The sequence below is a fragment of the Excalfactoria chinensis genome, chromosome 4 (genome assembly GCF_039878825.1).
Source record: "Excalfactoria chinensis isolate bCotChi1 chromosome 4, bCotChi1.hap2, whole genome shotgun sequence".
Lineage (NCBI taxonomy): Eukaryota > Metazoa > Chordata > Aves > Galliformes > Phasianidae > Excalfactoria > Excalfactoria chinensis.
Window position 1 is genome coordinate 82,547,640 of NC_092828.1, and position 23,468 is coordinate 82,571,107.

Here is a 23,468-nt window from a genome sequence, read left to right on the forward strand (position 1 = left end):
GCGCGCGTTGCCCCCCCCCGCCCCCGCACACTCTCCTCGCAACCGCGTGCGCGCGCCCGGGCGGGTGGCGGTAACGCCGCGAGGGGCGCGGGGCGGCACGGCTGTAGCCGCAGCCCGGGCGGAACTTGGGGGTCTCCTCGCGGAACCGCGGGGCCTCGGGGGACCGTCGACGGCCACGGAGCTCCGCAGGGCGGCCGCAGGTGCTCGCGTTCGTTCCGCTGCCCTTCAATAAAGCCCTGTGCTTCCCTCGGCGACACGCAGCGCTCGGGCGGTTCGCGGCCCTCACGGGGGGTTTATCTTCGCCGCTGCCCGGCTCGGCCCCGCTCCCGGGAGACAAAAAGCGAGCGGGCAGCCCCGGGCACGGCAGGTGGCTGCGGGAGCGTCCCGAGGCGGGGCGGGGAGAGCGGCCCGAGGGGTGTCCCGGGCGGGGCGGGGGGTGGTCGTCGTTGGGGGGGGGAGGGGGAGTCCGTGGTGGGGGCGTCGCGGTGGGGGCGGGGCGCGGGTGGCGGGCGCGGGCCGGGGGCTGCCCCTCCTGGGGGCGGTGCCGTGTCCCGGGCCCCCGCGGAAGCCCCGCCCGGCCGCGCTGTCACTCACCGCCCCGGGGAGACGCTCCAGCTCCGGGGGAGGCGGCGGTGGCGACGGCGCCCGGACCGGGCCGGGGGGCTCCTCCCGAGCGGAGGTAGAGACGGGAGCGGAGTGGCCGGGGGGTCCCTCAGGGCGGTGGCGGACCCAGGGCCGCGCGGCGAGAGGGTTAACGAGACGGGGGGGGGGAGCGGGACGGCGATACGTTCTGCGCCGTGCGGGCAGCTCTGCGGGGATCCGGGCGCCCCGTTCCGGCCCGCGCCGCGTCCCCTGCCCCGCGCCGTGCCCCCGCCGGGGTGCGGCCGCTGCCCGCGTTCGGCTCCGCGCTGTCGCTTGGCGCGGTCCCGCTCCTCCGCCAACTTCCGCTCCGGGTTTTCCGTCCGCCCGGCGGAGTGCGGGGCTGCCGCGCCGCTCCCTGCCTCGAGTTCCGGTCCGCGTTTTCGAGGCCGCCGCTCACCGGCCAGTCTCGCGAGCCCCGGCCCCGCCGCAGCCAATGGGGATTCGTCCCTCGCTCGGCGCAGCCAATGGGGAGCTGTTTCCCCCCCACCCCGGGCTGCAGCGCGCCGAGGGCTCCGAGCGGCGCCTCCATTTAAAGGGGCCGCGACCCGAATCCGGGCTCTGGGCAAAGCGGGCGGCGCGGCGCTGTGCAGCCCCAGGTAGGAGCGGCGCCGCCGCCCGCGGGCACCTCCACGCGGGCAGCGCGGGACCGAGGGCTTAAAGGCACGGGGGGGGGGCGGCGATCGCACCGAGGCGCCCCGTCGCGAGGGGCCGTTGCTCGCCCGTGGGGGCGGGGCGGGCGCGTGCCGAGCGGGGTCCGGGCGGGGGGCGGGGTCCCCCCGCAGAATGGGGGGCGGGGCGCGCGCCCCGCGGGAGGAGGCGGGGTCGCCGCCGGGCGAGGGGGCGGGGGCGGCTCTAAGCGCCCCTGCAGGTGGTGACCGCTGGGGGGCGCCCTGGGGCGGGGGCAGATCTGGAGCGACGGCGCCCCCTCGCGGCCACCACGGGGAGGTGGGCCGCGCCGAGGCCCGGTGTGCCCGCACGAGGCCCGCGTTCTGCTAATGGAGGTGCGGCCCGGCCCGGCCGGTGCGCGTGGTTCCTCGGCACGGCGTCTGTCTGTCCACGAGGAGGGTGCAGGAGGCCCCTGAGCGCCGTGCTCGGTACCCGCTTGGTAGTGCTGGTGCTGCGGCCCTGCCCCTGGCTGGCTCGCAGGGCTGAGGAGGGCACTGACACTGCTGGGAGCTGCGTGTGGCTGCATGGGGACGGGGCTCTGCTGTCAGATCGCGTGATGGGGTCAGCGTGGAGTGCCGGTGGGGATGGGAGGCTCAGCCTCATCCTCGGAAATGGTGTCTAGGCTCTGCTGTTGGGATGGGCTGCTCCGTTCGTGCTCTTCCCTTCTTCCCCCAGCGTTTCAGCCCTAGTCTCGCTCAAGGCTGTGATGTATTTATCTCTAACAGCCACTGCATTCCCCAAGACTTCAGATCTGCCTTCTCTCTGGCTGCCCTCTGATCCCAGGATCAAACCTGAGATAAGAACACAGCTCTGCCCCCGTCCCCGGGGCTGCCACCTCTCAGCCAGCAGCTGGTGGCTCTGCTCAATGCACTCACATCCTCTGCCTGCACTTGTCCTTCTCTTGGGGGATGCAGCTTGGCACACCCATTGACACACCATGTTAGCGAGGCACGCTTGTCTCCTAGCAGCCCTGACACAGAGAGAGGCCGAGCACACAGCCTGCCTTGGGGTGAAGAGCCCCATGTGGCTCCTGAGGATATTTGGTGGCCAGTGGATTGAGGATGCATGGCCCCGGTGGACGTGTGTGTTGCCAGAAGCCTGTTGTGTAGAAAATGGTGAAAGCAAAATGAGTGAAGAATGTGGTTGGCTGTAGCTATGACGATCGGTCTTATTATCTGAACGGAGATTGTGTTAGGATATCATTGTCTTAATCTTGGCAGCGTGTTCAAAGTGCAAACTTCTTCCCCTGCTGGCAGAGCAGGTTAGGAAAGGGCAGTGCTTGAGACCGTCCTTCCCAGCCCTCTTTGGACTCAGCCATTGGTCTGTGCAGTGCAGCATCACTGCAGTCGGTGTTACAGCTGCACGGGGGGTGAAGCAGCCCCAGGCTGACACTGCTTCTAGGGGACTCATGATGGGGACCTTGCAAAGGAGCCTGGGCCTGCAGGGAGGGCTGACTGCACCTCAGCTCCGGGGCTGAGCTGTTCCTGCCCTCATGTTCATTAGGGCTCCCAATCACTTGCTGTGCACGGGACTCCCCTCTCCAGGCGGCTGTGGCTTCTGCAGGGAAGGTCCAAGACTGTTGGGTGCTGTGATGCCCTCCAGCAGCATTTAGCAACAGGGAGATGGGCCTTTTTCTTGGATCCATGTCCATTTCTATCCTTTAATCATTGCCTTAACAATAAGACAGCTTCCTCGGGTGCTGCTCAGGTATGCCGTGCACCTCCTTGCTTTTTCTGTTGGGCACCAGGTGGTGCTTACCCAGGTTTTGAACCCCCTTGTGTCTTACAGGGATTTGGCAGATGCTGTCACGAGGCAGGAGGTGAGTCCTGGAAACAGCGCTGCTTGTTCATTCTGCGGACACACAGCAGTACAAGTAGCAGGAGTTGTGCTCTCTGACCTGATCTCTGAGTGGAGTTGGTTCTTGAAGCTGGATTGCTCTCCAGACGCCGGGTGTTAACTGCTAAGGCCTCTGTCTTAACACGGCTAAACAAAGGAAGTTGTGTTGGAGTGCACGGAGACTCGTTGCTCGTTTCTCTGTTGCAGGGCCTTGACACTCACAGCCTGGGGGATGCTGGGCTCAGGAAAAGATGTGAGAACATCCGAGCAGCTTCAAACTGCTGCCACGATGGCATCCCTGATGGATAAGTGCTTGTTTTTGTTGTCTTAGGGTTTAGTGCTGTTACAGGAGTGTTGGCTTAGTAGCAAGTGCTGATGATATCAGTGGAACACAGACAGGTACCTTTGAAGTGCTGTAAGAAGTCCTCTGGTCAATGTAATTCCAGACCATTCTGCTCTTGCTCGAAGCTAAGATGACCTTTGTGTAGAACATGAGGTCAAAATCTAATCTGGCTGGTCCTGCCTTTGAGGAATCGGCAGGGAACCTTTGGTGCTTTACAGCATCCCCTGCTCTGTGTTGGAAGGTTTGGGCCCTCTTGCTGCTGTGGATGACTGCTGTCATAGAACCATGGAATAGCCTGGGTTGAAAAGAACCACAATGCTCATCCAGTTCCAACCCCCTGCTATGTGCAGGGTCTCCATCCAGCAGCCCAGGCTGCCCAGAGCCACATCCAGCCTGGCCTTGAATGCCTGCAGGGATGGGGCATCCACAGCCTCCTTGGGAAACCTCTTCAGTGCGTCACCACCCTCTGGGTGAAAAACTTCCTCCTAAGATTCAACCTAAACCTCCCCTGTCTCAGTTTAAAACCATTCCCCTTGTCCTATCACTGTCTACCCTCACAAACAGCCATTCTCCCTCCTGTTTATACGCTCCCTCCAAGTACTGGAAGTGAGGTCTCCCCAGAGCCTTCTCTTCTCCAGGCTAAACAAACCCATTTCCCTCAGTCTTTCTTTATAGGAGAGCTGCTCCAGCCCTGTAAGCCCAAGGCCTGCCCACTAAGCTGGAGCTCCTGATGGAGAGAAGTCTGGCTTTGGTCTTTGCCCCCCAGTCTGGGGCTGTTGGACAGCCATTATTGGTGCCTTGAGGCTGTGGGGGTTGTCCAGCTTTGACTTCCAGCCCTTGGAGTCTTCTCGTACGTTTGTCTGTCTCTCTGAAGAGTCCTTCATCTCCCCATTTCTTTCCATAATGAAGTAGGTTTACCACTGGAAGGTGTTAACAACCCAACTCTTCCTTGTCTTCAAGGAGATGGCGATAGCTTAATGTAGTGCTGCATGGCAGCAGGTTTGGATGGCACCAATGGTGGCGTGTGCTTTGAATAATGACGTTCTGTTCCTTTCTGGAGGATTAACACTGGACTGAAGGCTGTCTGTAGCAGCACACGTGGCTCCCTGGCGATCCTTTATCAATTAATTTTGCTTTAAAACGAGTTAATCAATCTGTAATAAACGTTTGCAGCGCTTCAATCTGGAGGGCTATAAACTGCCTGGATAAACTCAGATAAATGGCAGCGATGAAGTGAGCTTTTACCACATGTGTCATTCAAGGTGCAATAGCTAATGAAGATGTGCTGCCCAGGGCCCGTGCTGGTCATGGTTGGTGACAGCAGTGTGGGATGTGCACCCTGTGCTCAGTGCCCCTGCGCTGGAGGAAGGCGGTCTGCATGCAGCAGAGGTTTGGAGGAGTTCATTGCACCGTGAGGGAATAACGGCGCTGTTTTTGATGGTTTTCTCACTCTCTGATTTTAATTAAACATTTGATGGTGGCTCCTCTTTTTTTTTTTTTTCCAGGTAGGCCACGTATTCCCCTGCTAACAGTCAGCTGAATAAAGACACTCAGATGTGGGAGATCTGTGCTGTTACGGCACCAGTGGTGTCTCTCATCGTGTTTTTAATGAGCTAGTCATCAGGTGTTCCTGGGTGCCCCCATAGAGCTTCCTGGTCCAAGAGAAGACCCTTGTGCCCTCTCTTTGGTGGAAAGGTTGGGCAGGTCCAACCTTCCACACCTGTTGGGTTTGATGGTCAGAGCTACACCCCGTGCCAAGTCCCATGTGTTGGTGGGGTCCCGTGGCCTCTTTGGAAGCTCTGTGCTGTTGTGCAGAGGGTTTCACTGTCAGCTTGCAGTCTCACCCTCTGCGGATGAGCAGGATTTCAGCAGTCTCCTCTCCTGAGCAGTGTTGTGCTCCAGTGTGCTTCCCTTGTTGCCAGGCATGTGGCTGGAAGGCAGGAGGCTTTCAGGCAGACGGAATGAAAAAGGAGGGTGGAAATGTGGCGGATCATTTCAGCATCTGCCAGAAACAATCAGCTATTATTTGTCTGCTGGAGGTAGTGAGAAGAGACCTTACCAGGAGGTGAAGTTCACGTTCGGTTGGCAGCATAATGCGCTGTGAAGCTCAGCAGAAAGTCCGGATGAATTGGAAAGCCCGGGGCAAATGGAAGCAGCGTTTCTTACCTTGCTGCAGCTCAGCAGCTCTCATTTTCTCAGGTAGAGTTCAGCTTCAGAGCAGCCGACAGGGCTGCAGAGCATCCTTCTTCCCTGTCCTACGGGCTGCCTTCTTGATCCTGGGCAGCTGGCAGCTGAAAGTCACTGTGAAGACTGCTGTCAAGGGGACAGGATTTCAGTGGTGGGCAGAGACGTTTCTCCTTCCCCACCCAACTACTTGCAGCATCGTTTTGGGTCCATCACCACGCTGACTCCCTCAGCTTTTCCAGACTATTATAAATACGTCAGAAGTCAGCACCTCGCTGCCTCCTTATCTCCTTGTCACGGATTTCTGCTGCAGCACAGAAACTTCTTTTTAGAACAGAATGGTAAATTGCAGAACGAATTGCAACGGGAAATTTCGGAGGATCTGAATATAAACTGCTTCAGAGCCAATCCGTAGAGGATTTGTGTTCTCAGCGCAGCTCAATCCAAGCAGTTCTTCAGCAGCTGATGGTCCTGTTCTGTGCTCTCTCCCCAGGTATCCATTCGTGGTGGGAATAGAAACGAGGTATTTGAGTAGGCCCAGTGCCTGAAGGCAGTGCTGTGGTGTACGCTGTTGAAACCACGTGCTGTCAGTCTATTTGAAGAGCACGCGGGTAGCACGGCAGGTTTGTAGGTGTTCATAGGCTGTTGCCCGTGCTGTCCTTTGGGCAGGAAGGCCAAAATGGGTTCCTCATGCTCCAGCTTTTTTCCCAAGGTCTCTCCATACTGTAGCAATATCACCTCAGTGGTTCATTGCAGACTTGTGCAAAGGGTGTGAATCAACTTCCTTTGTTCATTTGAGTGGCTCGACCTTCCTGCTGCATTGCTGTAAGGTCTGCTGTCAGCCTGGAGATGTGGGCAGGGGACAGCTTGCAGATGCAAACACTGTTTGTTGTATCTGGAGCAGCAGAAAACGCGTTGATCCGGAGAGGATTCTCACCTGCTTCAAATCCTCATGGCCTCCCTTTCAAATGTCTCTGCTTCTGTTTTGCTTTGTTCTTCTTCCTGTCATCCTTAAAGCACGCCTCACGTTCTGCATTGCTGCAGGATTGGCTCGTTCTGGAGGCTTTGTCTCCTGTGTAGCTGAAGAAAACGAATGGAATAATCAGTCCTTAGTGGTGAAACTTGCTGAGATGCTGGAGATGACAACTTCGGTGCTTATCTGCTGCTGAAGCTGAAAACATCGCCATGTATTTTGGATCAAACAAAGAGATAATGACCTGTAGAGCAGAGTTCCCCAAACCCTGCTGAAATGAGGTTCAGAAGTCGGGAATGCTCTCGATCCAAATATTTCCTATTTAGTTGTGAGTGAACCATCTGTGGGTGATCCTTCCAGAGGGAAGGATGTGAAGAACCGGTCAGCCATCACCACTGAAATTATTTCACCCTTCCTTCTTTACTGGTATAGATGTGCTCACTGTTAAGCCCCAAACAAGCAGCAATACTGATTTTTCTGCTTCAGAGCTCAAGACAGTGCCAGATTTAGGATTAGAATGATCCTGCTAAGGGCTGTTGCCATATCTTCTGATTACATCGCCTTCCTTCCCCATAGTGTGGAGTTCAGCCTGCTGTGGGGATGTGATGCTCTATCAGCTCTTCCTCTGCATCGCCACTTTGCAGAACCCAGCTCCCTTCCCCTCTTCAGCTTCTATCTTTTTGTGGAGACACAGTGCATTATTAGCTGATAGGAATGTAAATGCTTTCTTGCCTCACCTGATCTCGGCTTCTCTGCCTGGCGGTGCTGCTGGCTGCAGAGCTGGGCTGTGGCTTTGGCCGTCTGCTGGTAGCAGCAAGCATTGCAGCTCCCTGTGCGAGTGCCGTGCACAGCCACGCTGCTCTTTCTTCCAGACTGCATTGCATGCTCGTGCATACTTTGCTGTTCTTCCTCTTTTGACTGCTTTTAACATTATGGGGTTTTCTGCTTTCCTTTCTGCCACCTTCCAGAATTTCCCCCAGCTCTGGCATTCTAGCTGTAGTTATGACATCGTTTATATCTGCCCTCTGACAAAATTCCTGCGTCTTATCACACTCTGTCTTGTTCAAGACTGAGACAACAGAGATACAAAGAAGTTATTTCTGCCTCTGTGTCGAGAGAAAAGACATTTTAGAAGATAGGGGATCTATGTGATAATGGATCAGGAGAAAGGAGGGGCCACATCATTTGAGCAGAGAACAGCTTGTCATAAGCAGGTCTGTTTGCCACGTGGTGAGGGCTGCGGATGGCAGAGGGGGTTCTGAAGGGTTGGCTTTGCTGAACCGCTGTGTCTTGCTGCTGCTTTTTGGCTTCAGAGTTCTGTAACCTCACCAGAGCTGTGACTGGTTTGCTGTTGTGCAGGGTATTGCTACCAATCCTGCCAGGCCTTGGTTCACTCCAGCAGTGTTCAGAAGAGAAGGCAATTCATGCCCCGTTAGATTGGTTGTCATTCACTTGCAAATCTCTCTCTCTCGTTTCCAGTTGTCATCATCTAAATGGATTCTAGTGAAATGTCGGGATCTCTGGACCCCCTTTCTCTGCCTGACAAACCACTCATTGCTGATCTTCCTGCTGACATGGAGTTTGGGGAGGATCTCCTGGGTTCCCAAACGGCTTCTACCCAGGAAGCTTCGGTTCTTCGGCCCCCAGACTGGGCTCAGTCCAAGCAAATGACTGCAGATGGGGACTTAGGCCTTCAGGAGAAAGGAGACAGCTTGTCTGAACAAAAGAAATCAGATGACCTCAATGTAGATAAGCCCAGTACTGTCTCGGACGTCCTGGAGAAACCTGGTGTCTTAGGTGACCTGGATGGAACTGCTGTTTCGGTGGAGTTAAATAAATCAGAGGATCTGGATGAACTGTGCAAGGCACAGCCTTCCCAGGATGGGGAGGGTGGGATGGGGGACTCCTCTGCCGTCTCTAAAGAAGGCCCTGTTCCAGAAACACAGAAAGAAGGGGAAGATGCACCAAAAACTAATGCTGGGGACCTAAAGGAAGACGGTGCTGCTGCTATTCCTGCACTGTCTGATGTCAACGGCCCCGAATCACCTCCACAGCCTGCTCCTGACTCTGGAGACCTCAGCAGTGCCCCAGCCACAGAAGAAACCACAGCACAACCCTCAAGTCCGCCGGTAGCTCCTCCACAACTCAGCCTTAAACAGTCAAAAAAGACGAGGTTGAAGGCACCAAGGAAAAGCTCACCTGTGCAGAGGGAAGGACTGCCGGGGGATGCAGAGGTGGAGCTGAGCCCAGACAGCGGTATGGCAGCTCTGCCCTCTGAACCCGCCCAGGAGAAGAAGGCAGAGGAATGGAATGATGATGGGAACAACTTATTGAGAGAAAGCACTGGACTGAAGGCAGAGGAAGCTGCATTACCAGCAGGTAGGTTGTTGTTTCTGCAAGACTTGGCTTCCTCTTGCTCAGAAGGCTGCTTGGTTGCACTCCTGTGAAGTTGGAGGTTGATCTGAGCTCTAACTTGTCCTGTCTTCCTTTACCTTGGAAATCAGTATGTTACTGCAGGACTAAATATGGGAAAAGCATCTCACTTACCTGGATTAATGTTCTGGAAGCTGTTCTTTTGGTGTGCACAAGCTCTCGCTCTGGTTTTCATAGCTTTAACTTTGATTTTTAATGCTTGTGTCAGCTGGGAGCTTCCGTGATAAAGCTGCTGCTGCACATCTCTTTCTCCTCATCCTTGGAGTCTTTGTTGGAGGTGAGGATTTCCAATAGGCAAAGTCCCACTGTCCAAGCAGGCCATCCTCAGGAGGTGCTCAGTCCCCACAGTCATGCAGCTGGAGGCAGCTGCCCAGCCTTCCTCCCTGCACGCAGGAAGGTCTCTCCTGTACGGGACTTCTCCCAGATCACATGTATTTATCTATACCTACAGGTGGTCGGTTTAGCTTTCCTGTGTCTGAACACCACCAGAATAGCTGGCTCTGTCTGAGGCTATATATATGCAGACTGGCCCAAAGGGCGGCTGCGTTTGAACAACTTCAGTGCTCTTCTGTTGGTGAAAAGCAAGGTGTCACATTTAAGTTTCTTCTGTGCTTCTGTTGCAGAAGGCCAGTCTTGGAAGGGAAGTGTGCCCCAAACTGAGAAGGTGAGGAGAATACAGTCAAGTACGTATGCTGTGGGAGCACTGAGGGTGGCTTATTGAGACACTGGCTGTCTTATCAGCCCTTTGGGAAGGAGTTTGCATGTCTGCAGTGATGGAGTGATCCCTGTGTAATGTCACTGTGCTATACATGTGGCTTCAGTGTATCTGTCCCTACCAGCCCCAGATGGAACATCATTCCCATAAGGCTGTTTTCCCCTCTCCCCCTCCCACGCGGCCAACTCTTGTTGGATATCTATGGAGGTTTATCCTTTTTTCAGCCAAGTTAGTGGGAATTTAAAGCTCAGAAACTGAAACTGCCCGGTGATCTGGGCTATTTATCCATTGTTATCCTAGCAAATGGTTAGTCTACACATTTTCTCAATCTCTTCTAGGAGAAAAGAAGTGAACGAGCCAGAAGATCAGAAACTGCCAGGCCTGAAACTGTGAACTCTGCTGAGAGCAGTGAGTAATCAGCGTTGGCCATCACCTGAGTTCAGCCCTAGGGCAAGTCCTGGGCACAGTGCAGACAGGCAGTTTGTGTTGTGAATACGGAGTAAGGACCATGGAGCTTCCATTTAGATGTTCCTGTTACATAGGACAGGTCCCTTCACCCCTAGAGTTTCCATTTCAGGACACTTGCCTTACCGTCTCGGGGTGAGGGAGCAGAGAGTTGCAGTATCTTTACAGTGGTTTATAGACATTAAGCACCAACTAATAACAGGGTGAAACTCCAGGGATGTTCCCAGGAAGCCCATCTTCCATTTCCTCAGCCAGAACCTTTCTTCCTTTGCCTCTATGCTGCCAGGCTGTCTGAAGGAAGGCTGCATTTTGGGGACTTGCCTGTAGAAATACAGGAAATCTCTGTCCTCCCTTATGTCAAGTGTTGCATTGACATTTTCTTACATTTTACTGTTGGTCAGTCATTGTCTGCCTGTGCTGGAGAAGCGGCTGGTGATCCAGCTTGTTCCCTTTAATGTTTACTGGTTCTTGGAGGGCTTTCTGTTGCAATGTTTACACTTCAGGCATCTGCTCCACCTAATGACTTTTCTTAGATGGGAACTTTACTTAAGACCAGTTTGCTTAAGAACCTCCCAGTTAGTCCCCAATTCCAGCAGAGTATCTTTTCAGGGTCCCTTTTATTATCCTGCTTAGCAAGGTAGAAAGCATGTAAACAAACTGCAGAAAGATGACCCTGAACAGCCCCAATGTGCCTCTCACGGCACAACTTTACCTTAGTTCCTAATGGAGAGTATCTTCTCTTTGCTGTTTTGCAGTTCCGGTCTCTGACGAAGATTCTGATGCGATGGTGGATGATCCCAATGATGAGGACTTTGTTCCTTTCCGTACCCGCCGCTCGACTCGCATGTCGTTACGCACTCAGGTAGCTCAGCGAGCTGCCCGTTCTGTTGCTAAGATGACGTGTGCCAACTGCCGGACCCCACTGCAGAAGGGTCAGACTGCCTACCAACGGAAAGGACTCCCTCAGCTCTTCTGCTCCAGCTCCTGTCTCACCACCTTCTCGAAAAGACCTCATGGCAAGAAGATATGCACCTTCTGTAAAAAGTGTGTCATCGTTCCCCTCTCCTCAGTCATCCCCTGCTTGTGACCCACTGCATTTTCCCCACAACCCTGTGACCCCCATGCTTCCTTTGTCACCCCATGTCTTCTTCACGCATCCCATCCTCCCTCCACTCCCTTTATGTTATTTATTGTCTCTCCCTGCCTGGCTTAGTTCCCCTTATCCCTGTGTGCTCTCAAAACAAACTCCTGCATGTTTCATTTTCAGGCACCACCCCTCTGGGCTGGGGCAGAAGCTGATGTGGGACCATTCCGGTCACTCCCTTGGGATAACAGAAAGTTCCTTCACTGCAGCTTGCTTAGTGGCAGGTCTGGTGTGTTCTTGTGCTGACGTGTCTCCTTTTGATCCCCAGGGAGATCTGGAATACCAGGGACTCTGTGGTCGCCCAGATTGGTTCAGGCGGCTCTTTCCACGAGTTCTGCACCTCTGTCTGCCTCTCCCTCTATGAGGCCCAGCAACAGAGACCAGCACCTCAGTTTGCAGACCCCTCAGACACCATCCGTTGCAGTGTCTGCCATAAACCTGGTGAGGTAAGCACATCTCTTGTCTTTCTCTTGTCCTGGATCCAGGGCCCTTGGCACTGCCTAGGTTCATCACCGGGCATTTGCTGGGTTCTCCCATGGTGTGAAGCCTTAGCTCCAGAGCTGCCTTGGACTCACTCCCACATTTTCCCTTCTTACTGTGAAGCAGCTCTTAATCCCAGAAACAAGGCTTCTGTTTCTCCCCAGCCTGCAGATTGTTGCTTTCTGCCACTCCACTCTCCCACTTGCTCTGCTGGCTTTTGACCAGAGGCCAGTCTGAGTCCCCAGCAGCTCCCAGCGTGGCACTTGTCAGAGTTTTAGTGTACCAGCCCATTCTCACAGGGGTGTTGGTAGCAGGGTGCATGTGTGGGAGAGAGGCCTGCGGTGTTCTGTGAGAGTGACAGCAATTTTGTCTCTGCAGATCCAGCATGAGGTCAGCAATGGGAATGTAGTTCACCGCATTTGCAGCGACGCCTGCTTCACCAAGTTCCGAGCCACCAAGGGGCTGAAAACCAACTGTTGTGACTACTGTGGACTTTACATATACAATAAGGGCATGCCTGTGGAGTACCTCTTCCATGAAGGCCAGCAAAAGCGCTTCTGCGACTCTAGCTGTCTCAACAGTTACAAGAAGGTGTGTGGAGTCAGCTGCTGGGGGTTGCAGGAAAGGGGGCTCCTCTCTGGGCACTCATCTCCTTTCTCCAGTTTGGCACGGGACGCTTTACACTGTAGCAGGCAGCTTGAACCTCCTTGGCCTTCTATTGCTGGCAAAATGCCTTAAGAGATTGCTGTGAAGAAACTTTGAAACAGAACTTAGTTCTACTGGTTGGGGCCCATCTTGGACCCAAGCACAGGTCAAACACTGGGACGCAGCTGGACAGGGCAGTTCCACAGGTAGATGCAGTTAGCGTGAGATGGCTTCTTTAGGATGCCTCTCCAAAGCTTGGTTGTATCTGTAGCCTGAGTAGACTTGTCTTAACTGTCCTAATGGGACTTCCAAGTCTTGTATTCTTTCCAGAGCACCCTTGATGTGAGAAGCGGGGGTGCCAAAGGCAGGTTTTCTGACTACAACCCGAGCCTACAGACTGTGAGCCTGGTTTTCACATCAGGTCTTTCCTACAGGAGAGCTGCCCTGTGGTGGACGCAGTAGTGGAGTAGAGTATGAAGATAGGACCTTACAGGCTGTGTTGGGCTCCCTGACAGCTCTGTTCTGCTCTGTGTTTGCAGAAGAACACCCGAGTCTACCCTTGCATGTGGTGCAAGACGCTGTGCAAAAACTTTGACATGCTGCCCAATGTGGACCGCAGTGGCAAGATGGGACTGTTCTGCTCCATTTGCTGCACTACCTCCCACAAAGTGAAGCAGTCGGGCTTGGTTGGTAAGGACCCTCATACAGTGATTCAGTCACCTTTCTACTCAACTCCTTTCTTTGTACTTTTTATTGCTTGTGGATGAGGCTGGAAAGAAGGTGGGAAGGTGTCTGGGGAGGAGTCCAGGGAGAGAAGTGAAAGAGGTTTGGAGAGGGAGGTACCCATTGCAACGTGTAGCCATCGTAGTGCTGAGGGGCAGTGTCTGTTGCTGTTCTTAAGAATGCAGGAGGCAGTTGTAGTACCGTACTGTGCTGGCATTGTCCTTCCCATTACATAGATCACCACTGTGTTCAGGAGTGGGTATGGTCTCTGATGAGTAATGCAAGCTGTTTTGTCCAAATTTCCATATAGCCAGGATCGCTTCTTTGAGCCAGTCTGCTTTCCATCCATGTTTAACATTTCTGTCCTAGCAGAATCTGGTGCTCTTTGTTTCCTGGTGTTCTTGTCCCTTCATTTTTTGGTAATAGCTTGACTGAGGATGAGTGAGTAGATTGCATGCCATCCTCAGAATCTAGACCCACGTCCTGTGCTGCTGCCCTCACCAATTCCTGTCTGTTTCATCAGGTCCCCCTAGACCCTGCAGCTTCTGCAGAAAGAGTTTATCTGAACCCTGCTATTACAACAAGACAGACCGGGTTGTCTACCAATTCTGCAGCCCCAGCTGCTGGACCAAATTCCAGGTACTGAAAAATCCTTCATGCTGGGCTGGGCCTTAGAGCTCCTGCCTCTTTTCACACTTAGCAGAGGCTGCAGCTTCTTCAGGCTCCTCAGGGAGCATCCATAAGAAAATCTCTACTGGAGCACAGGCATTCTAATGACTGCAGTTGCTTAATTCCTTGGTCTTGGCCCTACCTTCCCCTCACTTCACTTGGAGTAAGACTGTCTGTAATTCTCTCCAGTCTATTAGGTTATGCCAAGTAGGAGTACAGCACAGAGCTGCAATTGCATGGGTAGTTTGGAACATAGCGGCCTTACAAGGGTGCTGCAAGTAAGCTAGCAAAGCACCGTGGGCACCTGCTAGCATGGAAAGAGGCAGAGCTGCTCTCTGAGCCAGAGATCACCAAGAAACAGAAGTCTTCTAGGTCATGTTGCCTAAAAATTTACAACCAACAGACTGGGATACCTCATGTCTATTAGTCCTCAAGGGCTTGACTGATGATGTTGAGTTTTCTGGTGTTGAGTTTGGGCATACATTACGTGTTCATAGTATTCAAAGGCAACCAGAAGAATATTCGTTCTATACAGTTGCCAAAGAACAAAGCAACAGGAGAAGACCTGGGAAACTTAGGCCAGGATATGCCTTGGGAAACTGAGAAAACATAGAGAATCTAGAGCAGGAAAGTTATTTTCTGGCAGTTGCAGTGTCTGTTTGTCTGTTTGTTATTGTTTCCTTTCTCTATTCTTTATTGTGGTGTAATAGTTGGCTAAGATCATGTGTTGTGTGGATAAGGGGTAGCTGACGTGTCTTTACAGTTGTAGACTTCATCAAATGTTGGAGTTATAGCCATGTAAAATCAGCATTGTAACGTGACGTTAAAGCCATGCATAACCTGGATTAGGATCCATCTTACTGACAGATCTCAGCACGCACTTGATAAAGAGTGCTTCAAGATGGCTTCTCAGGGATCAGTATTAAGCCCAAGGAGTCGAACGTCTTCATCAGTCATCTGGAAATAAAGTCAAAGTAAGCGTACTAAAATTCTGCAGATGAAACAGAAACTGGTGAAGTGCTAACTGATGCTGAGGTCGGGGCAGTCATACACAGCGAAAGCGATTGGATTCCTTGACAAGGTTGGTTCCTCCCAGTGTATACTTGGAGTTCAGTGCAAGATCAGCCTTAGTCAGGTAATGCGGGGATGTGAGTCGTGGAGAGTAAGGATTTAGAAAGAAAGCCTCTTGATTGCAGCAGATAGGCCGTTAAGCATGAGTGCCTCAGTTTACAGCTATGAGAGGAAGGATCATGTTATTGTGAAACCATGCAGAAGAGCAGGAAGTGAGAAGTTAGGGGGCAAGGAAGCAAAAGATCTACCTAGAATACTGCACAGGTAGGAAGGATGTTCATCCAATGCCCAAGTTATTATTAATGTTGAAGAAAAATAGGAAGTGTGCTGAAGAAAAGCCACAGAGTTGCACAGAGCGTCAAAAAAAAGGGCACTGATAGAGCACCTGATCTGAGATGATCAGAATGAAAACCTGGAAGATCGCTTTATTAATGAAGATATCCCTATGGACAAGACACCAAGTATTAAATGGCGCTTTAATCTAGCAGAGGAACGTGGGATGAGAATGGCTGCTTGCATTTTGAAGTTGCATTACTCTGAAAATGGAAACCAGGCTTCAAGATCTTTCAGAGGAAGACTCAGAAGAGGTAGCGGAGCCACCATCTCTAAGTGAGCTCAAGTGCAGAGAGGTGGGGGCCTGAAAATGCCTTCTGGAGAAGAACTGGACCCAGAACATTGGGAGCGAAGTGGAATTGCTCAAGAATCTGCTCTGCAGGAGCTTAAGATGCGATCCGGTGGACTGACTGTGAGTCACTGACAGCGGCGGCCAGCGCAGGTGTGAGCAGGGGCAGATGGAGTGCTGTGGTCAGTGGAGCAGGCAGGACGACTGGTGGCAGTGCAGAACGGGTGCTTGCTGCCCTCTGTGTGCCCCCCTCTCCATGAGCTGTCTTTGTCTTCTACAGCACACCAGCCCGGAAGGTGGGATCCACCTGAACTGCCATTACTGCCACAATCTTTTCACCGGGAAGCCAGAGATCCTAGACTGGCAGGTGAGGACTTTCCCCAGGGCGATGTGGAGGCTGAGGTCAACCCCCATGAGGACCACAGAGCTCTTCCTTCCCCTGCTCAAAGGAGAGTCCTTTCTGAGCCATTGCTCTGCATGCCTTGGCTACAGAGACGTGCCTGGAGATGTGCCTGAGTGCTGCTCTGCTGATGTTCAGCAGCATGTCAGAAGGGTGGGAGGAGACCTCCTCTGCCAAACCCTGCCAGGGGAGCAGGGGACTTGTCTCAGACCCGTAGGCTTGCTTCTTTGGGAAGCATGGGGAGCTCCTGGCAGCCTGCCTGACCTGGTGACGGTCTTTTTGGCAGGACAAGATGTATCAGTTCTGCTGCAAGGATTGCTGTGAGGACTTCAAGCGGCTACGCGGGGTAGTGTCTCAGTGTGAGCACTGCAAGCAGGAGAAGCTGCTGCATGAGAAGATCCGCTTCTCAGGGGTGGAGAAGAACTTCTGCAGCGAAGGTACTTGGGGAAGGCACGGGAGAGGCAGAGCCCCCATGCCAGCCCTTGCTGGGGGAGGAGAAGAGAGCATGGAGTGGAACAGAGGGGAGACTGTCTAGCCAGGCCCTGGGGCGAGAGCCTCATCAGTGCAGTGAAGGGAGGACTGTCAGTGGGGATGGCTTGCTGTCCAGCCAGGCCCTAGGGCAAGATCTTTACCATTCGTTGTGTCCTAGGGGAGGGCTTTCTCACAGCTTTTCTCTCTCTGGGGGCTGGGGAGACAGCAGGTGGCAGCTCCGCTCCTCCTGTCATCATGCACTTCTACGCTCTTGCGTCTGGGCTGGCCTGACCTGGCCTTGCCCTGCCTGCTGGGTTCCTGCACACAGGAGGTTGGAGTCAGACTCTTCCTAGAAGCATGGAGGTGAGAGATGGCAAGTCCCCGTGAGGTCCCATCTTATCCCAGCCCCAGGGGCCAGTGCTGGATTGTTCCCTACAGTGTGTTGCGTGTGCTCTGTTGTCTCCGCAGACCTGGATTCTGGTCATGTTTGGGTCAGGGAGGCCCCCAGTTCATCCTGGGAAGGTTTCACTCCTATTGTTTCTCCGCAGGGTGTGTGCTTCTTTACAAACAGGATTTCACCAAGAACCTGGGCCTGTGCTGCATCACCTGCACCTACTGTTCTCAGACCTGCCAGCGGGCGGTCACCGAGCAGCTGGAGGGCAGCACCTGGGACTTCTGTAGTGAAGACTGCAAAAGCAAATACTTGCTCTGGTACTTCAAGGTCAGTATTGGCACTGGCAGCTTGTGCTAAGTGCTGTGGTGGGCACGGCACCCAGATAAGTGGGCATTGCGCTGAGGAAGCTCGCACTGCTGGAGTCTGGCTGGCACTGCTGCGGAGAACCTGGCACTGCTGGAGTCCTGCCTGGCAATGACGGGACACTGCTACGGGGAAGCTCACGTAGCTGGAGTCCCCAGCTGATCCTGCCAGAGCACTGCACTGAGGAAGCTCACAGTGCTGGATCCGCGGCTAGTGCTGCAGGGAGAAGCTCGCACCGCTGGAGACCCCGGCTGGCACTGGCAGGGCACTGCTGTGGGGAAGCTCACAGCACCTTGCCATGTGCACCTTTCACTGGAGAGTTGTGTTGCACTCGGAGGGGGTGTGGTTAGTTACTCGTTGTTTCTCTCCTGCTGATGCGGGCTTTAGGCAGCTCGGTGCCATGCCTGCAAGCGTCAGGGGAAGCTGCTGGAAACCATCCACTGGCGAGGGCAAATCAAACACTTCTGCAACCAGCAGTGTCTGCTGAGATTTTACAACCAACAGAACCAGCCCAACCTGGACACGCAGAAGGGGCCCGAGAGCCTGCTGAACAGTGAGTAGGAGGGAGGGAGGGGACCTGCATAGCTCAGTCTGAGAGACACAGGGAAGACCGAACAGCAAGGGGTGGAAGCTTCCCGCCTGGGACTGGATGAGACGCTAGGGAACAATCCTGCACTGGCCCTTGGGGGGGGAAAAGGACGGAGTGGGACCTAATGGGGCTTCTCCATCTCTAACGTCTATGGTTCTATGACACACAGGGCCCAGACGGGAGGAGCCGGTGCCAGCGTGCTGCCTGTAGCTCACACTCTTAGCGAGGATACTCAGGGATTTAATGGGCGATTCCATCCTCATGTTGCCAGCGGAGAGCTCGATTTGCAGGGTTAGGGGACAGCGTGGCTTGGCATGATAATCCACCTGCAGCCCCACACCACCTCCCAGCTGTGACCTTCTCAGATCTCATAAGCTAATCAGGATTGGGCCAGGTCAGTGCTTGGATGGGAAGCATTCAAGGAAAACACAGGGTGCTGCAGGAAGTGGTGCTGGTGATGCTGTAGGTGGGCTCTCCTCAGCCAGAGCTGAACCTAGATCGATCTTGAGGGAGCACAGAGCCGCTGGAGGCACTCTGTCCTGTGAAGTTAGATTGGAGTCCTACCAAAAGGTTGCTGCAGCTTTGGGGAATTGCCAACCCCGTGTCCCGGATAACCCCATTCTGCATCCGTGGAGTTCCAGCTGGAGAGGAGATTTTCACTGCCTGTTGCCTCATTTCCTATCGTTAACTTGAGCCAGTTGCTTACGGAAGATTGCAAAGTGCTTTGGGGTCCCTCAGGATGGAAGGTGCTCATAGTGACAGTGACAAGACATCGCATGGCCCTTGGACACTCGTGTAGTTTCATCCCGCTTGGTCTTTTCAGAGGCCATGATCTTCTAGGTAATCTGTTTGATCTAGTTAACAGAATGCCTGCGTTTTGTGACGTGACTTCCTTCAGTTCATCAGGCTTCGACTGATACCAGTGTTGCAGGCGAAGGGCTTTGCAGCCCCCTGGGATTTCAAGAGGTGTAGAACCCTGACTAGGGTGCACTGAGGAGGGGAAACCAAGAGGAGGATCTTCCTTTGAGAGACCTCGTTCTCCATCTTCAGGCTCTTCTTGAGGCCTCTCTTCTGACAGCAGTGGGCAAATGGCAAGATGAGGGAAATCCTGGATATCAGAACTGCTTCGAGAGCAAAGCAGAGCTGCTCTGCCAGAAGCAGACAGTTCCCCCAGCCGGGGGAGTCCCAACCTGTCTTCCAAGAGCCATGCTCTGTAAAGCACCGTGTGAGGTGACAGCTCAAGTGGCAACGCACTGAGGTGATCTGGACAAAAAACTGTTGGTTTCAGCTGGCACTGGAGTGTCCAGAGAGAGACTGCTTGATGGGGCACTGAGCTGCTGCCCCGGTGGAGGAAGAGGTGTTGACCTTGCCATCTCTTGTAGCTCACTGCGTGATTTTACAGCCTTAACCTTGTCGTTTGATTTGTCCCCTGCTTTCAAGGCATCTTACCTGTGAGGCATCAGTAACACTGCTGTGGGAACACAGGCACAGCAAGCAAGCCACTGCCTACCAAGGGAAGCATCTATTCCACGCCATTTGGCCCTTGCCTCATGGAGACATGGACCACAAGACTCTTTAAGTACTCTCTCCACCACCACCAACTGCCAGGACCTGACCACCACCCTCTGTCCTGTCTCTGGAGGCCCCCAGGAGTTTTGCTGTTTGGCACTTGGTGCGGTGCCCTTCCCCTTCTGCCTTTCTGTGTGCTTGCGAGGCAGGAGACTCTGAGGGCAAGCAAGGAAATGCCCTTTGGTAGTGGTGAGTGCTCGGCTGAGCATGTTCTCCAGGCTTGGTAAAAGCCAAAGTGCAAGTGCCTCTGGTGGCACCGAGTCTTCTGTGTTCTGGTACGCCTGTCCTCTGCCAGCTGTGGGAAAGGTGTGGACGGCTTTGTCCTGGGACTGTGGTGTACTGGTCAGTTTGCATTGGAAGGGTGCTGGAACCAGAGCTGCTATGTGCTTACACAGAGCTTTCCAGCCCAGCGGGCTGTGCAGGGTGTTTCAGGAGGAGCAGCTTGTCAGTGCTGGTGAGGAACAGCTTCTGCCTGGTCCAGCCAGGCTCTTCTGTGCACCTGGCAGCAGTGTTGCAAGCTTGCAAGGGACTGCTTGGATTTTAGGCCCATCTTGGGCATTGCTGCTGACCGCTTGCTTTTTTTTTGCAGCCAGTGGTTGCCTAAAACCATTAATTCCAGCAGCTTCTGTCTGCCCGTGATCCTCGGGGAGCTTGCTACCAGTAAGAGTGGCCTCTCCTTTGCTTGGAACAGTGTGTGTGTAACAAGTGATTGAGGAGCTCCTGCCACAGAACTGTGCCCAGAGGCTTCCAAAGGGAACTGGTTCTGTATAGAGCCATCCAGTTGCAGAGGAGAGAGGGCTAGAAGTCGTGCTTGGTGCAGTTTATGCACCTTGCTGAGTTCTGAGAGTAAAGACCAAGCCACGGCTTTCTTGAGAGCCTGGACATGCAGCGTGTGGAGCTTTGTGGTGGGAGGATTTTCTTGTTTCCCACAGTCCTAAATCTCTGGCCTGTGGGACCTTTGCTTTGATTGTGCTATAGCAAAGACTCTGCTTTTACTCTACTCCGCAGCTTGTCTTTCTCCATCCAAGCCATCCACGTCTCCCACCTAAACTTGCTGCCCGCTTTGGGTGGGTCATGGGGAACTCTTGGACCCACTGAGATGGTTGCACATCCTGTGGCTGAATGCCCAGCTGTAGGCTGGAGAGCTTCCTTGAATGGGAACTTAGCTGTCCCCCCTGCAGCAGTCACCAAACGGGCTTTGCTGCTCCTCTGTTTACTGAAGAGCAAAGTCCCTGGGATTTCCTTGGGACACAGGGAGCTACACAGTGCAAGTGCCTGTGTGTCGGTGCTAGAGGAGTCTGGGTCTTTCCTGGGGACCTATCTGTAGGAGGTGCAAGTGGACCCGCTGCTCTGTTTGGGTGCTCTGCCCTGCTGCTTTCCTTGCAGGCATCTCCTTCACACACGGCCCATGGTGGGTCAGTGCTGTAGAAGGCAGTTCTTTTTCTCAGTCACAAGGGTAACCGGGGTTCACGGGAGGCTTGGATGAAGGTGCTCTTTTAACTCAGCAGCCTTTGAGATGGGTGCAGGTGCTCTGCAAAGCAGCTGAGCTGGAATTATCATCCCAGCAAGGATGGTACTGTCACCATCTGAGAGCAGTGTCTGCCACGCACGCCTCTTATCTGCCGGTGATCCCTTCTCTTTTGCATCTCTAATGCTGGGCAAAGCTGTCTCTGTACTTTCTGGGATACCTCATAACACTGCTGTTAGCTCTGTCACCTTCTTCCCAGGGATCTCGAAGCACTTTGCCAAGATATTATGGCAGGGAGATGGAGGCACAGGGAGGGGCCATGGCTCGGTACAGCAAGCCGGTAGGCAGAGCTGGGAATAGAGCCCTGGTGTCCTCTCTCTACAAGGGGCTGGGATTTCTCCTGACCTGCTGTGATGGGGATGGGCTGGAATACAAGGGAACACAGATTGACACAGCAGTGACTTGATTGTGGAGCTGTAGTGTCTTCAAAGGTGCTAGGGCTAGAGATTGTTGGAATGACTGACTGTTCCTGGAGTGGCCAGGAGTGGTTCCTGGGGAGCCCGTCACTGCCCTCCTGCCTGTGGCTGCTGCCACCTCCAGTCCCAGCAATGGGACCTGTTAGCTGGAGAGCTCTTGAACTAAAAGGCGTTGCTTTCTCTTACAGGTCAATCTTCAGAAACAAAACCACCCGCTTCTTCCCATCAGAAGGCAGAGACTAACATGGTAAGGTCTGCTGGAGATAGCAGTTTGCTAGATAGCACGAGGGGGCTGTCCTCACTCAGATCGCAGATCTGCAATAGATGTGGAGATCTCATTCTCCTGTAACCAGTGCATTTTAATGGTAGTGGCCTGAGCAGTGGGAGCTGATATGAGCTTCTGGGCAGGGCAACATCAGCACATCTCCTGAGAGGGGGATGGGTAACTGTTGCCCAGGAATGAAGCATGGACACCACAGCAGTCTGTCACTGTACTGCTGCCTCCTCTTTGCACGGTGCTCATCTGTGCCTGGGCATAGTCACAGCCCCACTGCACTCCCTGCTGCTCGCCAGTGCCAAACTTCCTGCCGACTGCAGAGATCCCATGCAGGTTTGTTCCCTGCCACCATCAGCTTGGCAGCCTGTTGGCCAGATGTAACTGTGGGAGCACGTCTATGTGTGCTGTGGACTGGCAGGCTCCAGGAGGCTGTACCAGTGGTTGGAAAGAGATAGTGCTGCTGCTTTCAGTGGACACCAACCTCGTGCTTTCTGCATTTCCTCAGTTGTCATCAAAGACCTCAGCCCACATGTCTCCAGCCGCGCCGCCTCCCCCGCCTCCTCCAGTTCCAGCCACCCCTCGAAAGAACAAAGCTGCCATGTGCAAACCACTGATGCAGAACCGGGGTGTTTCCTGCAAAGTAGAAATGAAGTCCAAAGGATGTCAGACAGGTAGGACAGTAAGGCACAACTAACTGCAGCATTAAAGGGGCATTTCGGAAAGGAAGGTAGCACGCCTCTGCTCCAGGCTGGATGTGAATCCAGCTTGAAATACTCTATAGAACAGCTGAGTGTTTGGCATCATGCTGAGGGAGTGTCAGGGATGTGCAAGGCATGCACAGCCTTGGATGGAGGTAGGGAGTCCATTTCCATCAGCAACAAAAGAAGCACTGCAGTGCGATTCCTCCTCTCTTACAATACCTGAGGCAGCTCCTTTTCCTCTGGAGATCTTCATCTTGCCCGAGAGGCTGTCGAGCAGGATCCGCTGTGAAGCTGCCATTGGGTGCATGTATGTGGTCTCTAGCGTATACAAAGTGTATCTACATCTCTCACGTAAGGGGCCACGTAAGAGCAGGGCTTGCACTTCTTGCTAAGGCAAGCCTCTCCTGCTGCAGGGCTGTCTGGCTTGCCGCTGCTTCAGCTCTGCCTGTAAGACAGATGGCGATGCCTGGAAGGGCTGTGGTGCTGGTTGGCTGTGTGGGCATGGCAGTGCACAGCTAGGCTGGGTGGAGGAGCTGCTAGGAGCCAGCTCACTGATGTACTTTTGCTCTTGTCAGAGGCTGACTGGAAGCCCCAGGTGATTGTGTTGCCAATCCCAGTCCCGATCTTCGTGCCTGTGCCTATGCATATGTACTGCCAGAAAGTACCTGTGCCTTTCTCCATGCCTGTCCCGGTAAGCAACACACTTCACCTGCTTGTGTTCTCTGTCTCAGCCCTGCCTCGCTGTAGTTTTCCTGCTTCTCTGTCCTCTTCTCCTGCCTCTGCTTTTACAGCAGTTGGCTGAACCAGAACCCTGTGTGGGCACAGCACGTCTGATCTCTGCCTGCTGTGCTGCCGTCAACAGGTGCCTGTGCCAATGTTTCTACCCACCACGCTGGAGAGCGCGGATAAGATTGTGGAGACAATTGAGGAGCTGAAGGTGAAGATCCCCTCCAATCCTCTGGAGGCTGACATCCTGGCCATGGCAGAGATGATTGCGGAGGCTGAGGAACTGGACAAAGCCTCCTCGGACCTGTGCGGTAGGTTCTGCCGTGGCTCAGGCTGGCTCAGTGATTTACCTGCTCCTGAAACCAGAACGTCTGCCCGGATTGCAGCTCCTCCAAAGCCTTTGAGAAGGAGCAGAGTAGAGCA

The 23,468-nt window shown here is 53.9% G+C and overlaps 1 protein-coding gene across 6 annotated transcripts in view; it reads left to right on the top strand.

Annotated features, from left to right (window-relative positions):
• ZMYM3 (zinc finger MYM-type containing 3) overlaps nucleotides 1-23,468 on the top strand; it is a 29,625-nt gene that overhangs the window by 125 nt on the left and 6,032 nt on the right. Inside the window, exons 1-17 of one of the 6 annotated variants that reach the window (XM_072336150.1) lie at nucleotides 89-200; nucleotides 8,124-9,023; nucleotides 9,701-9,741; nucleotides 10,131-10,200; nucleotides 11,013-11,301; nucleotides 11,670-11,847; nucleotides 12,260-12,472; nucleotides 13,066-13,216; nucleotides 13,773-13,888; nucleotides 15,892-15,978; nucleotides 16,298-16,448; nucleotides 17,031-17,203; nucleotides 17,627-17,792; nucleotides 21,530-21,588; nucleotides 22,124-22,289; nucleotides 22,895-23,010; nucleotides 23,182-23,356. In XM_072336150.1, coding sequence (XP_072192251.1) covers nucleotides 8,138-9,023; nucleotides 9,701-9,741; nucleotides 10,131-10,200; nucleotides 11,013-11,301; nucleotides 11,670-11,847; nucleotides 12,260-12,472; nucleotides 13,066-13,216; nucleotides 13,773-13,888; nucleotides 15,892-15,978; nucleotides 16,298-16,448; nucleotides 17,031-17,203; nucleotides 17,627-17,792; nucleotides 21,530-21,588; nucleotides 22,124-22,289; nucleotides 22,895-23,010; nucleotides 23,182-23,356 — 3,037 coding nt within the window. In that variant the 5' untranslated portion in view covers nucleotides 89-200; nucleotides 8,124-8,137. Of the gene's footprint in view, nucleotides 1-88; nucleotides 201-592; nucleotides 680-1,139; nucleotides 1,239-8,123; nucleotides 9,024-9,700; nucleotides 9,742-10,130; nucleotides 10,201-11,012; nucleotides 11,302-11,669; nucleotides 11,848-12,259; nucleotides 12,473-13,065; nucleotides 13,217-13,772; nucleotides 13,889-15,891; nucleotides 15,979-16,297; nucleotides 16,449-17,030; nucleotides 17,204-17,626; nucleotides 17,793-21,529; nucleotides 21,589-22,123; nucleotides 22,290-22,894; nucleotides 23,011-23,181; nucleotides 23,357-23,468 lie in introns of those variants that run through there. The other 5 variants (XM_072336148.1, XM_072336149.1, XM_072336151.1 and 2 more) reach the window with 5 other exon arrangements.